The sequence below is a fragment of the Gasterosteus aculeatus genome, chromosome 14 (assembly GCF_964276395.1).
Source record: "Gasterosteus aculeatus chromosome 14, fGasAcu3.hap1.1, whole genome shotgun sequence".
Classification (NCBI taxonomy): Eukaryota; Metazoa; Chordata; class Actinopteri; order Perciformes; family Gasterosteidae; genus Gasterosteus; species Gasterosteus aculeatus.
In genome coordinates this window covers 5,704,998-5,721,524 of record NC_135702.1, presented here as the reverse complement: position 1 = coordinate 5,721,524, position 16,527 = coordinate 5,704,998, and the positions used below count along the sequence as shown (strand labels likewise).

Genomic DNA, 16,527 nt, shown 5'->3' with positions numbered 1-16,527 from the left:
CTGTTTTAGTCCATGATTCATATCATAAATGCGTTGCTTTTGACATGCGTGCACATTGTATAGCTTCACGTGTGTCTGTACCGAGCTGGTGGACCGACAAAACACCTGCGCAAATACCAAAGAACCCCAACAAAACCGCGCCTCCACGTCTGAGCGCTGCCCTCTCAACCCTTTGATCGTTTTGTTTGAGGCTCTACTGTGTTGTATCACATCACGCCGTGTGTTACGTGTGTATCAGTGACTGTTGAGTCTCTATCAGATCCGGTGCGTCGTCTTCTCCTTGATGACATCAGCGGAAGGGTGTAGCCATCTAGATCTCCACCTCCCCCGGCTCCGCGGGTTTGTGCGCCAGGCCAAGTTCTGCCTGGTGACGCAACCTTCTCTCCTCTTTGGCGAGACGCGGTAAATGAGCTCTTTCTCCGCGGCCCTCTTTTCAGGACGCACCTGGGGAGGAACGTGCTCTGAGGAACGAAAGCGTCTGATACGTTCACCTTTGCTCGTCTTCCTCGAAACTAAAAATGTATTGATCTTTCTCTGACGCTGCCATCTCCTATCAGCGAAAGAAAATCAATTGCCCAGGTTCCTTGCTACCTGACTGTTATTGCCACTGTACTGGAAGAGCCGGCTGTCATTTTAAACTCAAATAAATTGAGGGTGCGCAGGTTGACGAGAGGCACGTCCCGTCTTGTGTGCCAGACAAATGATCTGGAGGCAGGATGCTAATATTTACCCCCACTTCACAGACGACATGAGGTGGCGGCGCTCGCCAACCGCTAAAGAAGAAACCTCTGTGGCCTTAATCAGCTTAATGCCGGCGCATTCAAAGGCCCTCCTTTTCAGACGGAGCAGCTGCTGTCAGCCGGTTTGGGCGGAGGGCGTGACCGCCGGCAGAGCTCGCCGATGCAGAGAGACCGGTTGGTGATTAACAAACGGCGGTAGACTTTGGAATCCGGGGAGCCCGGGCTTTGTCCTCTCGGGCCGCCTTTCCGAGGTATTCCAGGTGGCTCTGTCATGCTCCCCCTCCCCCGTCAGGGCCTGCGCTCTCCTTCTGCTCCCTCTCTCTCTGCCCTCTTGTCCCCAGGGGTTTCAGAGCTCTGAGATAAAGAAGTTCAGACATACCTCACATATCTAGAGCCCCTTGTGGAACCTGGCAGGCAGTTACTGCCGGGTGTTTTTTTGGCTCTGGCCTATCCTTTGAAAACCCGGGGATTCGGTTGCCTGGAAATCCCTCCGCGTGAGACGTGTGTCGTCCCGTGGGAGATGAAAGGACCGGGGCGACGTTGGCCTGGCAAGAGGTGCGAGATGTTTTCTGCGAGAGCTTTGTGCGGGGCAGAGGGCTCGGGCACAGAACCGTACATCTGGCAGATAGATTTCTGTCGGCGGCTCTCCAGTGTCAGGCGGCCGCTGCCCCCCCCCGAGGAAGAGGATCAGATCTGTGGGTCCATGTTGTGCTGAACACCTAAAGCGCACGTAGCCGGCTCCTAAAATGGCTGCCCTTGAAGCTCGGATCAGAGGAGCATCTGAGTGGCTCAGTCGCTGCCTGTTGGAGCCCCCGCTGACTAGATGAAAGCAGCCACGCGATCTCACCCGTTAACTGGGACTGACCGGCCGAAGACACACAGCCGACTCTTAAGGCAGATGGTGGTTGTTTTGTTCCTTTTCATTCCTCGGCCTTTCTCTGAGAAAGGATCCTCCTTGATATCCATGTCAAGGAACCTGGCGTCAGGAGGCAACTTTGTTCTAAACCTGCCAAGGGAGCAGGGTGGGGCCCTGTGGTGAGGCTGTAACATGACCCCCCCCCCCCCCCCCCCCACACACACACACCGAACAACAATGGATCCCCTGGTTGCTCCGGGAGATACTGGCAGCTCGCTCACGCGGAGCTCGCCGCTGGCCGGCCAGTTGGGCGCGGGGAGCAGCGCGGGAATCCCCGCCGTCTCAGGCACGGATCGCACTCGAAATACAGATCTGTAGACGGGAATTTGATTTTAATTGCGTTGTTCTGCGGGCGTTTGTCACCCGTCTTCTGTGGTTAGTTTACGTGCTTATCTTCTTGTACTCAACCGTGATGTTTTTCTACCTGAACTACCTGGGTTTGTCCCCAAAGACCAAAGGAGGTATTTTTTGGGGGGGGTTTCCCAAAATAAGCCTTCTGCTTAATGTGACCGTAGTGAAGCGTCATAGTGTCGGGTCTAACCAAGCATTGTGAGACAAGCTGGAATGAGAACATGGTGCCAACACGTTTTCTATAAATTTGAATTTTTGTTTTTTCCAACAACACAACACTCAAGCAACACACAGCATGATGAACCGTATTTCCTCTTAGATCACAACCTTTTTAGTTATTTGTAACCTTGATCAACCCGCTCATTCCATTTGAGATAATGTAATATAACAATGACGTACTTTCAACTGAATTTTAGTAGATTTAATTGCAATTTTAAACTGAATAAAATAAATGTGTTCTCTCTTAAAGTCAATGCCCTAATGATTATATTAATAATTAATGTTATCCCACTCTCGCTCTACAGCTGCTTGATCTGCTGTTGTAGGAGTGTAACTTAATTAAAGTGTTGGTTTATAGGATGACAATGTTTTGTGATTTTATCAGCCGCTGATGGATCTCCCGGCATTTCAGCGCGAATAAAAGGAGACCCGATGCTTCTGCTAAGATAGGATTTAGTTGGATTATAAATATGCCGTATTGTGATGTCGACGTGTTTCATTAAGAACAGTGGATCCACAAAGGGTCATGCTGACAGTGTGAACCATTAATCCCCTTTTGAATACAAATTTCCGTCTTTGCCTAATAGAATACACAAAGGAATATGTGTTAATAAGTACTCGAAAGAAGTGGCTGTCAGTTTTCAACACAATATGTTTACAATACTCGAGACCTTAGTGCGTGAGACTCTCCAGTCCCTCTATATTGTAAGCAAATGTAATTCATACCTGGAAGGTGCTCATAGAAGCACTTTTGAATGCATCTAGTGCTTTGTGCATGTACTCATTTTGAGAAGGGAAAACGTGCATCTGTAACCAAAGGCTGCACTTAAAATTGCCTCATGCTTTCGGACCATCACGCATCTAATGAGAGCAATCAACGGCCCCGAGGTTTCCCATGGCAGGTTGCATCCTTGTGCATGGGGTATAAGCCCCTTGGATGTGAGAGCTCACATGAGTTCTTGTACACATTAAAAGGTGTTGATTCCCCTTTAAGAAAATTCAACAAGTGGACCATTAAGTTTCTTTGGTTGGATTTACATTTAACACCAAGACATAATGTCTTCCTCAAAATTAGCCAAAACATACGAATGAGTTTTGGGAGTCAATAAGTGTGCCCTCAAACACCCATCTCACAACCAGTGCGACCTACAAATGCGATTTGTGATATCATATCGTTTGCGCAACTGTAAGACCATTGGAAGCGTTGATGAAACAGCTGTGGAATGACGGCCCGAACTGCAGAGAAGCCCAAATACACAAAGCTTTCATCCCTCCGTTGATTTCATTCAATCTTATTTCAGAGCAGTTGATACAATCGGATGCAATAGTCTGCTCTAAATACTGAGCCGTGGAGCTGCTCTCCAGCTGTTGCTTATCCCAAGGTAATAAAAATGGGACAAATCGGCCCATAATCCCTCCTCAGTTGTCCATTGTTCTTAGAATGATGCTATGCTCAAAAATGAGACCACCTTAGTATTCGGAGTCACATCAGCATCTGCTGATTTCTTTATCATGTTTGGTGAGGATTTCTACTGTTGCTTGCGGACGGTTGTCAGCAGTTCGAGAGATTGAATATAATTTCATTTTGATTCTTTTATGTGGGTTGTTTTGTCTTAATGATTCAACAGAATGCTGCTTCACATAAATGAAATATGTCATTTTTATTACATTTTTGTGAATATTGCTTTTAGTACCATAATTTAGTGACATAATGTCACTTGAAGTATCATGATCGTGTTCATTAGAATTTTCAGCTTTGTATGTTTTTTCTGCCATCGTCTTACTTGTTATGTGAAAAATGTACATCCTGCACTTGCTTATTATTTGCTCACAGCAGGAATGGCCACTGGTAATCATTTTAGATCATCACCAATTTTTATGGAAGGGCGTTATCGCTACACTGAATATTGAAGCATTATGGAATAATATCATTCATGCATTGTAATAGCTCTGTAAATACTTCATGCCAGAGTAAATACCTTGTACCGTGCGCTGCAAATGGCTACCATGAATATTTTAACACAACTGCCATAATAACTTTTATTTCCAACAGCCTTCTTATTAGATATGCATTCTGCTGTGTACTTATTGGGAAATACTGCATGTCCTCATGACATTTTCTCATTTTCTTTGCAGGTTTCCCTGATTTTCCAGGGAGCGCTCCCCTTTTTCAGTGATGGAGGTATTGCAGTGTGACAGCTGTGACTTCCGTGCCGAGTCATATGATGACTTAAAGACCCACATTCAGGAAGTGCACACGGTGTTCCTGCAGCCTGCAGATGCAGAGGAGTCCGACTCGCTGAAAGACGAGGACGACGATGACGACGAGCAAGCGGAGGAATATGACGGCAAGGGTGACCGGGATTATTCGACTCCTAAAGCTGGAATGAGTACGTCCTCCACATCAAATCGGATGTTACCGTTTCATTTGTGGAGGATTATTTCTGTTTGTTTCCTATAAGTAGGACGACTTTATGTTTTATTGAGAAGCATTAAAATGCTAGTTTTAAAGACTGACACAACAGAATGTTTAAATGTTACACGTTTTCCTTCCGTCACACATCTTCTCATCTTTTTTTTTTTTTTTTTAGGCCCCAATACTACTGACAATTCCAACCAAACACCACAAAGGCAGACCGCTGAAACCCACCTGCCGTTTTACCAGTGCAAGTTCTGTGTCCGTTACTTCAGATCCAAGTCCTTCTTAAGAAACCACACCAAAAAGGTGCATAACGACGCAGAGGAGGACTCCGATGCAAGTGTCTCCTCGCAGAGCGCCGAGCAGCCCAGCTACACCGTTATTATGCGCGGTGACAATTCAAAAGTGTTCTCCTGTCAGTATTGCACGTACCAGTCTCCACGCAAAGCAAGAATGATGAAACACCAGCTGATGTATCACAATAAGGTTCCCGCAGAGAGCGCTGAGGAGCCACCAGCGTTCGATGAGACCGGCGAGGAATCGACCGGAGAGGAATCCGACTCCGCCGGTGGACTCACGAAGGGAACCTTTGCCTGTGAATGGTGCGACTATCAGACCGACCAGAAGGAGAGCTGGACCGGTCACGTGTTGAAGGAACACAGTGACAAGGTCAAGATAGTGTCCTGCGTTGAGGAGCTGGAAGGGGAGGAGAGTGCAAGCTCACCCATACCAGGCTCTCCCTCGGCTCCCCGGAGCCAGAATAGGTCAAAGGTGGGTTTCTCTGAGGTTCGAGGAAAGGCAAATCCAGGAGGAAAAACTGTGGAAAAACTGTCGGAGGAGTCCGTCGCAGACATCTCATCCTTTCAGTACGCAGACATTACTGCAGCAACACCCAACAGCACAGGCTCCTCCATTCTGTCCAAGAGGTTCACGCAGTCTGACATCTCCAACAGCGTCGTCGAGGCGGACGCCAACTTGCTCAATGAAGAAGACTCAAAGAGCAGCTTAGAGAATGACGACGACGAAGAAGAGCTGGGCGACATAGACGATCCCAGCTATACTGGGACCCTGTCCGCAGACGCAAAGCAGCTTTTAACTGACGAGGACAATAAACTACTGGAGACTAAAGGAATACCGTTTAGAAAGTACATGAACCGCTTTCAGTGCCCTTTCTGCTCCTTCCTCACCATGCACAGGCGAAGTATCTCCCGGCACATTGAAAACATTCACCTTTCTGGTAAAACTACCGTGTATAAATGTGATGAATGCCCATTTATTTGCACCAGCCCTCTTAAGCTAGGCACGCACAAACAGAGCCACATATCCTCCGATCTGGACTCCATGGACCTAACGAGTGACATACAAGAGACCCTCAACGACAACGCCGCAGAGCCCGTCAACGGGGGTAACGTAAGCTCCAAAGTCAACGGGAAAAAAATAACCAGCACACCGAACGACCAGCTGAACCCTCACCGCTGCACGCTGTGCAGCTTCTCCACCACCACTCTGAAGGGTCTGCGGGTCCACCAGCAGCATAAGCATTCCTACTGCGATGACCTGGAGCCCGCCGTCTTTGAGAGCCAGCTGACTGACCAGCCGGACTCTGAAGTGGACGCTTCTCCGATCTTTCTGCAAAAAACCCAGACCTCGATTTTAGGACTCGCCACCAAGAAGCCCTTAGTAACGGGGAAAAGAGCCAGGAAGTCCATCAACGACTTGCCTTTGGATTTGTCCTCGGTGAAGAAGAGGACCAGAATTGATGAAATTGCCAGTAACCTTCAAAGTAAGATTAGCCAAAGCCAACAGGACATGATCATAAACCTAGATGACATGGATGATGTAGATGGAGAAAATCACACCGGTGCTGATAAAGAGGGTAGAAACCACGTAAACCCAGTCTTCACTTATAACACACAACACCTTCTTGCCAGTGAGTCGATGATCTCTCACGACGGGGGCCGGGTAGGGAAAAGAAAAAGCAACCCCAAGTCGAAACCCAGAAACATTCCCATATCACTGACTCTCTCAGACGACAGTGAAAACATCTCCGTTGACCCCGGTGACGGTGCTATCCAAGAGAACGCCGATTATTCGGAGGCTCCAGGAACTACGCGTTTCTACTGCAAACACTGTGATTACCACAACAAGTCGGCCCGTAGCGTCAGCACCCACTACCAGAGGATGCACCCTTACATCAAGTTCAGCTTTAAGTACATCCTGGACCCCGAGGACCAGAGCGCGGTCTTCCGCTGCTTGGAGTGTTTCATTGAATACACAAATTACAATGATCTGCATCAACACTACATGGATCACCACCCGGAAGCGAGCAACGTGCTCAACTTCAACCAGCCAAATCTGGTGTACATGTGCCGCTTTTGTTCATACACGAGCCCCAATGTCAGGAGCCTGATGCCCCACTACCAAAGAATGCACCCGACGGTTAAAATCAACAACGCAATGATCTTCTCCAGCTACGTGGTGGAGCAGTCCCACAAAACGGGTGAATCCCAAACCCTGAGGGAAATATTGAACTCCGGCCCGAAGAATTTGAATTCTCCAACGTCAACCCCGAGGTCCTCCACCAGCCCGGTGCCGAAAGCGGTCTCCAAGACCCCCGAACCCGGCGCTGAGGCGGACCCTCTCAAAGAATCCGTGGATGGCAACGTGGTCGTGTACGACTGTGACGTGTGTTCTTTCGGTAGCCCCAACATGCACTCCGTGTTGGTCCACTACCAGAAGAAACATCCGGAGCAAAAGGCGTCGTATTTCCGTATACAGAAAACCATGAAGGTCATCTCGGTGGATCAGTCGCAGCCTGTCGCCAACTCCTCGTACAATCTCAACATGGCCACGCCTCCAAAACAACAGAGCGCCGTACTGTACGGATCGGATGAAGAGATGTACTACTGTAAACACTGCGTGTACAGCAACAGATCTGTGGTGGGTGTGTTGGTCCACTATCAAAAGAGACACCCGGAGGTAAAAGTGACGGCGAAATACATCAAACACGGCGCTCCCACTCCCGGTTTGATGAAATTGATGGACGAATTGCAAATTGCGACCCCCAAACAGTTTTTGAAGCAGTTCCAAAACAACGGTCACGACGGATCGAACAACACCAGCCCCAAGCCCGGCAGTGGCGAGAAGGGGGAGGATGAGCTGTTTTTTTGTCAGCACTGTGATTACGGCAATCGCACCGTAAAAGGCGTGCTCATCCACTACCAGAAGAAGCACAGGGAAACCAAGGCCAACGCTGACCTCGTGCGTCGCCACACCGCCGTCGTCCGGAGTCAGCGCGAGCGCGCGCAGATGGTGCAGTCGAGCAGCGTCTCGTCCGCCTCCATCCCGGCACCGCCGGACCCCGAAAACACTACGCCGCTGCGCTCCCTGAAGTGCAGACACTGCTCGTACACGTCGCCCTACGTCTACGCCCTGAAGAAGCATCTGAAGAAAGAGCACCCCACTGTGAAAGCAACAGCCATGACCATTCTACACTGGGCTTACCAAGATGGCATCCTGGAGGCTGGCTACCACTGTGAGTGGTGCATTTACTCCCACGCCGAACCGCAAGGCCTGCTGCTCCACTACCAAAGACGCCATCCTGAGCACAATGTGGATTACACGTACATGGCCAGCAAGCTGTGGGCTGGACCGGAGACCACTCAGCAAGGCGGCAATATGGAAACTAAACATTACAAATGCAGAGACTGTGCCTTCGAGGCCTGCACCATATGGGACATCACGAGTCACTATCAGGTAGTGCACCCGTGGGCCGTTAAAGGCGATGAATCCGTGCTTTTGGATATCATCAAAGGAAACGGGCCGGCCGAAGACACACAACAGGTGGTTGCCAACGAACACATGTCTTTCAATTGCCAATCGGTTGACGACGATTTGACACAGGCCATGGCCACCACGCCTCAAGAAAGCAATCCCCATCCGCCCCACCCACGTCTTTCCATCTCCAACAATCCTTATCAGTGCACCGTGTGTCTGTCAGAGTACAACAGTCTCCACGGCCTGCTCACTCACTACGGAAAGAAGCACCCAGGTATGAAGGTCAAAGCTGCAGATTTTGCACAGGAGGCAGACATCAACCCCAGCTCTGTGTATAAATGTCGTCACTGTCCGTACGTAAACTCCCGAATCCACGGGGTCCTGACTCACTATCAGAAGAGACACCCGTTGGTCAAAGTCACCGCGGAGGACTTTGCAGATGACATTGAGCAGATCGGGGACACAAATGAAGGAGAAGACAAGTGCAAAACTCAAAGGCAAGGCTACGGAGCATACAGGTGCAAAATCTGCCCCTACACGCATGGGACACTTGAGAAACTCAAAATCCATTACGAGAAATACCACAATCAGTCGGCCTCTGAAATGTTCGCCCCCTCTCTGACGTATTTCTCTCCCGGTAGAGAGAGCGAGCCAGTGGCTGAATGCAGCGCTGGTAATACGTCAAGCGCGGCAAAGGTCCAGGAGGTCGGTGAATTGGACCTTGCCCTCTCCCAGTTACCCATCAATAAGCAAGAGAAACACGCCATATTCAAGTGTCAGCTCTGCAAATACTTCTGCTCCACCCGGAAAGGCATCGCCCGTCACTACCGTATCAAGCACAACAACGTCCGAGCTCAGCCGGAGGGTAAAAACAATGTCTTCAAATGTGCTCTGTGTTCATACACAAACCCCATACGCAAAGGTCTGGCGGCACATTACCAGAAACGGCACGATATCGACGCCTATTACACCCACTGCCTGGCTGCTTCCAAGACTATGACCGAAATGCCCAACAAAGTGATCGCACCCCCGCCGTCGGAAGGGGAAAATTCCGAAATGAGTGAAGACTTGCGTTTGGCTGTGGAGAGACGAAAGTGTTCTCTTTGTGCCTTCCAGGCCTTCAGCAGGAAGAGCATTGTCTCACACTACATCAAACGTCACCCAGGTGTCTTCCCCAAGAAGCAGCACGCCAGCAAGCTCGGTCGCTACTTCACCGTTATCTATGCCAAAGAAGCCGAGAAGATGGCCGGCAGTGCGATTGCGGAGGACGACGGGGACGCGTCGGAGGTCCAGCTTGAGCCCGAGCCGGACAGGGGGGTCGAATGGCTGCCGTTCAAGTGTCTAAAATGCTTCCAGTCGTCCTTCGGCACGGGCGAGCTGCTCTCTATGCACTACAACGATCACCACGGCAGCGACCTGAAGAGAGACTTCGTGGTGTCGCCCGGGCCCGAGGACGAGGAGTCCGAGTTGTACAAGTGTACTCACTGTGAACTGAAGTTTCTGGCTCTCCCGGTTCTGGCCAAACATCTGTTGAACCACAATGAGGAGTTTCAGAAGAGGGCCATGAGGCAGGAGAGGAGGAGGCAGGTGCTCAGCAAACAGAAAGCCGCCGAACATCCCGAGACCAAACCTGAGAAGGTAAGCCGAGATAAGGGCCTCAGGAATATATAGTGGTCATAAATTGTTATTAGTTAGTTAAACGATCGGTACCTTGAAAATGTCAATGATCTTTATTATTTATTTAAGAAAACTGTCCAGAGAATACAAATACAATGTTCAACTGTTACCCCCTTAAACTTTTAAATAATATAATATAAAATAGAAATCCTTAAAAATTAGATGTGTATTCCAAAAATTAAAAGAAAATGAAAACTTAATAAAAAACGTATTTTTGTCATTCTTTGTCTGTAAACAGGAAAACCTGTTAAATAACGCTCCCATAGGGTTCCGGTGTAACTTCTGCATAGAGATGCACCCCACCCTGCGTGCCATCTGCAACCACCTTAGGAAGCACGTGCAGTACGGGGAGGTCAAAGAGGGACACGTCAAGGTAAACCGAGTTGGATTTATTTTTAGATTTCTTGCGTGCTGCTGCAGTGTGTTAAACCACAGATTTGTAACGTTGACTCTGAGATATTTACATGTCAACGACACATATGTAAAACATATTTATTTAAAATAGTTACCTGATGGTTTGTGAAATGCATCAACAGAATTCTTTCTTTTCGAGAGTCTGATGATACGACTTCATATTTCATATGAAGCACCATCCATCAGCTGGGTATCTAAGCTAAGCATAAGCTTAGTTTCATATTTAGTGTTTTTAAATTTAAAGTGGTATCAATCTAGATATCCACCAAACAAGAAGGTGAATGAGCATGTTTCCTAAAATGTCAATTCTGACAAATCAAGCAAATGTAACTAGACATTATTTACTGATACCAATCTTATCAACATACCAATATTTTATCTCACGGCCTACTTTGACTGTCGCTGGTGTTTATAGCTTGAAAAAGTACTCCTCGTTTTCCTTTGCACTGGTCGATTTACTGGACTTGGATTCTGTTTTTGTTTATAACCGATGGTGCTTCTGGGTAGACAGCCTGTCAGCTTTCTCCAGAGAAAACAAGCAAAGCTGTCCCCGCAGTGGAAAAGGGGTGGAGGTTTGGGGGGTAAAGGACTTTTAGGGCAGCGCCATGTTACCATTCATACATTAGTATTCCACTGAGGCTCCCAGTGAGGGGAACAGTCCTTAAGGATCCAACGCCTCATCCAAACGGTGTGTCTCAAATTGCATTTGCTTTTTTGACTTTTAGATTCAGTACATGGGATCAAACGTGCCACGGTCAGGGGTTAACTGGAAGCATTCATGGCCTACGACAGCTCCAGCAGATGGAATTTACTGTATGTTTTACACGTCAACATAAAAACCAATTTGTTTTTATGGTTTCAACTTCCGAACTGCAATGGTTCTGATAGAGTTGGATAAAAAGGAAAAAAAGGAACGTGCTGACGGTGCAGTCAGGGCCGACTGGGTGGCAAGGTTAGGTCTGTGGATGCCACGTCTTATTTATGGCTGCATGAAGTGCAGGGTCAGGCCCTTCCACAGAGAGAACGAGCTTCCTGGAGGCAGTAAAACAGTCATGCTGATTTTCTGTCTACTTGTGATGACTAGATGAACCAGCCAGCGCTCCAGCAGATGACAGTAGAGTAAATAGATGGAGGAGTTTTGCTTTGCATTTGGTGTAGTATTAGTTTATTATTCTCCCATTCTCTGCAACTAGTAATGCTACATCATTATGAAGGAGTACATGCATATCGTGATTTACTTTATTTACTTTTTGTAGATAACTTAATTGTATTCACTTTTAGTGTTTGTAGTTGAGATACAGGGAGGTTTTCTGAGACTTCTCCTCTTTTGTATTTGCAGCAGGAAGTCAGCGAAGTCCCACTGACCCCGTCTTCAGAGACCCTGACCAATGGCGACCTCGAGGGGGAAGACGCGGCCGAAACCGACGGCCCCGAGGGACCCGCGGCGACAATGACGGGTCCGCCCTCCGTTTCCACGGCAGGCGGCGATGTTGTTCCCGCAGAGACACTGGAACCGGCTCCGAGCGCCATCGGAGGGAGGGCGGCGGCCCTGGTGGCTGCAGCGAGGGCCGTGGTGTCGGAGGGCGAGCTGAAGCAGCGGTTGGCGGCCGGGGGTCACCCGTGTGCCCAGTGCGACAGAGTCTTCATGTCCATGCAGGGACTGAGGTCCCACGAGAGGAGCCACTCGGCCATGGCGCTGTTCAGCCGAGAAGACAAATACAGCTGCCAGTACTGCCAGTTCGTCTCGCCCTTCAGACACAAGTGAGTAAGAGGAGTCGAAGAATCTTCCCCGTTTCTTCAGTAGAATCCCGACAGCATTTCTGTTGATTTGTTGATGCATTGAACCAGTCAGGTTAGATCAAGTTGTAACCCTTGAGATTTTGGTCCTGGTTGAGCTGTCTCCAAGAAGTCCCAAGTTATAGAGGGCACCTCTTATCAAGCAGCTACAGAGGTTTCCTCGGCCCATCACGTGTTCTTTTAAAGAATCATCTGACGTATGAAAAAGCATCGAGACAGCCGACGAGGGTTCATTGTGATCACAGCGGAAAATACTTACCGCTACATAGTGTTTACTCGTGCACATGGTGCTGGATGACATGCATGCATCATTTCCTGTGACTCCGTCATGCATGGGAAGAATATTTAAATCCAGTGTGGAAATGGCGGCCTACGCATCAAACAGCAAACACTTGCATGTGTATTCTAAACTCTCTGCACCAGTTGATTTGCAGAACAGCGTACACTTCACCCTCCACGATCCCTCTGTATCCCTCTGTAAGATTTCCTGCTTCTGAGGAGAGTAAAACCAACATTACAGCGAGACAGATATTTTGGTAATGTGATTTGTTTTATCCATCACAGAGACACAGAGCGAGGGGGTGAGGAGGGGTGAGGGGGGGAGTGGGAGTCCTCATCTCCTGTGAGCTCCCAGGTGTAATCCCTCCGTACTGTATGTGCCCTGACCCAGAAAGAAGCCAAATTCCCATGCCACCTAGGAGGCTGGAATTAAAAACACAGCCACTGTCCCCACAGGCGCTCCCACATCCACTCCCACCAAGGGATTGTGGGAAGATGAGTTCACCCCACGGCTTCTCCTTCCGTAGCCATTGTTCATGTGCGGCTGTTGTTTGTGAGGCAGGCGGAAAAATAAGCAGTTGAAACCTTCAAAGTGGAAGATGTTGAGTAAAGCGCTCTCTCATTCTTTCCCGTACTCTATTCTTGTCACTTTATCTCCTGATTTGCTCTCCGTTCGTGCTCGTTCTGTCAATTCTTTTGGTGTCTTTTTATCTCAAACCCTCCCTTCTGTTTTTTTTTTTCTTGTCTTTTTGTCTCATCGGCAGTCTGGACAGACATGTGCAGTCTCACCACGGGCACCACAAACCCTTCAAGTGCAAACTCTGCCCCTTTAAATCTGCCTACGTGAGTCGCTTGAAGAGCCACCTGCATAAGGCACACACAGGTAAGAAACAGTGAAACGCACGGATGCACGCACATGATGCATGATTTTGTTCTCATTGTAACCAACGGCCTAGCTGGAGGAACAGCTTCAGCGAGTGCATTCGATGCACCTAATCAAGCGCCTGCAAAATAATCACATCTGGCTTTCGTAGCGTAAATAGCCCAGATTAATTTATTTGGGGAAAACGGAAATTAAAACCCTGAGCGTGTTGCAGGCTGGTCGTCAGTAAGGTTCTCTGCCTGTGATCGTGATTTTGCAGTTATTGAGCAAATGTAAAAAATGCTCAAATCAATACGTGAGCAAAAGAAAGTTGAAAACTAGAAAGGCCTATAATCAAAAGGCTTTTGAGTGCACTCTGTCTTTGTAGGGAAAAAATGATGAAAATGCAACAATGGTTAGCCCGACTACTACTGTGGATATCACAGGATACCACTTTTGATTTGCGATTACATTTGAACAGTAGAGTTTAGTCATGTTGATTTGATATAAATAATCCTTTTTTTTATCATTGTGGCTCAGTTTTTCCTCATTTTTACCCAACATGCTTAAGATTATTTTGGATCGCAACCCCTGTGAAGAGAGGTTCAAGCTGTATTTTGAAAAGAAGTTTGTTCTGTCCAAAACTAAGCATTAAGGACTAACTGTATTCCAAACATGTTCAGGCCAGAACTATTTTAATAAAGAGGTAGTTTTTCATGGTAAACAGCCTCTAAGATGATGTTACTGGCGGTTCAGATTTGGTTGTAATGGCTCCTCCCCCCAGGATGCTGCTTGCATTAGTTAGATAAACTAATGTATTCATCAGCTGCAGGAAGAAAAAGGCTGTAAATCCACAGCGGTTACATTTCAAATTCTACCAAAGCTGTCAAACAGCCACAGTATCCATCACCACAAGCGTACATGTGTTTATTTCATATGATTTGTAATTTGTGATTAGTTGTAAGCATTATATAAACCAGGTCCTGCCTTTTTGTACAGTACCGTTCATTTGGCCGCCGTGTTTTTATTTGCCTCCAGGTGAGCAGCACACATACCAGTGCTTGTCTTGCCCCTTCTCCTCTATGACCATCAGCCAGCTGAAGGAGCACTCTCTGAGAGACCACGGAGAGGCGCTGACCCTCCCCAAACTCCGGGCTGCTACCCAGGCTGCTCACGGTGCCCTGAGGCCCCCGCGGCTGCCCAGCAACACAGAGCAGAACCCCTTGGCCCTGGATGGTATGAGAGCCCTCGTTATGTCATTCTGGCAGATATGTGATCGCATCGCAGGCTCGTCGGGGGCCGGAGCTGGAAAATCTTTGAGCATCAGGGCAGAATTCTCACGAATTAGAATCACTTTGGAGCAGAGACTCTGAGTGGTGTTTGATAGAAATAGAAGTGAATTATAGGTTTTTAGAAATAGATATCTGCTTGTATCTACGGTTTCCCACAGCACCAGAAAAAGTATTTAAACATCTTGTTTAATTAAATTCATTAGGCTGAGTGCTTTATTTCCTAAGAATTTCGACTATCATTAAACGTTATTTATTAAACAACACTGTCAAAGGAAGCATCAAATCCTCACATTTGAGAAGGTCGAACCAGCAGGTCTGACCAACGTCAGAAAAACTATTTACAATATCAATATAGTTTGTGATTTGAATAATTACTTCAGATCCAAGGATCCAAGTAATCCGCTATAAAAAACAAGTAAATAACTTAACTTACTATATTATTAACGTATAACGGAAAGGCAACATTTTCACTTCAATGTGCACATTTTCTGGTGTGCCAGGTGAGTTTTCAAACTACTACTAATATACTATTAATGTAATTGATTCAATTCCCTTTAAAGAATGCAGAAGCAGCAGTTAGGGTTGATAAATAAGTCCCATAGCCTTTGGGAAAGTATTGTGTGTAGGGGTTGAATAGTTTGACTTCCTTGGCAACCTTTACTGTTACGCCATCTTTCCTCTTACGGAATATTTCCGATCAAAGAGGCGCCTTCACTGTGCAGCCCTGTTTTAGGTGTTTCAGTGGCCTTGCGTTGCGCAACTCGCACACTGTTTTCTGGCAGCAGCTGTCACCTTGCTGCCGGAGCTGTGGAATCTTCCCTGGAGCTGAAGCAGGGCAGCATTCCTCAATCACCACCGTCAGCTGTGCCCCACCGAGACAAGTGAAGCAGTGAGAAAGAGCAGAGCTGACATGTTGAAGCTCTCTCGCTCGTTCTCTCTCTCTCGCTCTCTCTCCCTCTCTCTCAAGTATTGAGTCTCTCTACAGTGCCAAACCAGCTACCTTCAGTCAAATGTTTTAAATTTTGAAATTTGAAGTGGAATGGAGGGGTTTGTTTTGGAAGGACTATTTGGTTTTTGCTTCAAGGTCAGCTCTCTGCATCTATTTTAATGTCCTTCCCACCCGGTCTTCTCCATCTCCTCGCCTCTCATTTATGCACATAATGGACAGCGCTGACCCTCAAACCGTACAACGAGACACAATTGACTTTTTCTCCGTCTCCACGATGAAGGAAGGACATTAAACATGAATCACCTGTGGCATTGTTTGATTTGTGAGAATTCCTGCGTTAACTCTGCAAAAGTGAGAAACTGGATCTCAAGCATTTTACAATGTACACGTTTTTTTTTCTCTCCGTGGTTCCTCATAGTCGGAGTGCTGAATGAGGCATTTTTCACACGGATAGACATTCTATTTGTGTCACTGTGGTTTATTTATTGATCTGTTGGAGGCTCAAAGTAGGGCGACAAGATGAGCTTCCTCGCTGATGATATGCACTCTTAAGAGGAGGGAAAGGGACAATTTAATGTCAGTCGTAGTAATACTTCCTTATCTGTGAGGGGACATTTGATCCCCTTAAGAGAGAAAAGAATCTACCGTTATCTACCAGCTATTTTCTTTTTGAGGAAATTGTAAAACATCGCTCATTAATAGAACAGAAGAGGCTAAAGTCCATCCGGAGGATCCGGAGCAAGGGCAATAACATAAGTCTTAGATGACTAAAACTAACAAAATAATTCTCTTGAATTTAGCAGAGAAAAGTTTTCATTACACCGACGTGTTCTTG

The 16,527-nt window shown here is 47.4% G+C and overlaps 1 protein-coding gene across 4 annotated transcripts in view; it reads left to right on the top strand.

Moving 5' to 3' along the window:
* Positions 1-16,527, top strand: part of znf462 (zinc finger protein 462) — a 36,320-nt gene that overhangs the window by 11,575 nt on the left and 8,218 nt on the right. For all 4 annotated transcript variants that reach the window (XM_040198606.2, XM_078088136.1, XM_078088137.1 and 1 more), the window contains 6 exons: positions 4,363-4,616; positions 4,818-10,060; positions 10,338-10,472; positions 11,853-12,274; positions 13,354-13,472; positions 14,490-14,687. In XM_040198606.2, the coding sequence (XP_040054540.2) occupies positions 4,403-4,616; positions 4,818-10,060; positions 10,338-10,472; positions 11,853-12,274; positions 13,354-13,472; positions 14,490-14,687 (6,331 nt within the window). In that variant the 5' untranslated portion in view covers positions 4,363-4,402. The remainder of the gene's footprint in view (positions 1-4,362; positions 4,617-4,817; positions 10,061-10,337; positions 10,473-11,852; positions 12,275-13,353; positions 13,473-14,489; positions 14,688-16,527) is intronic.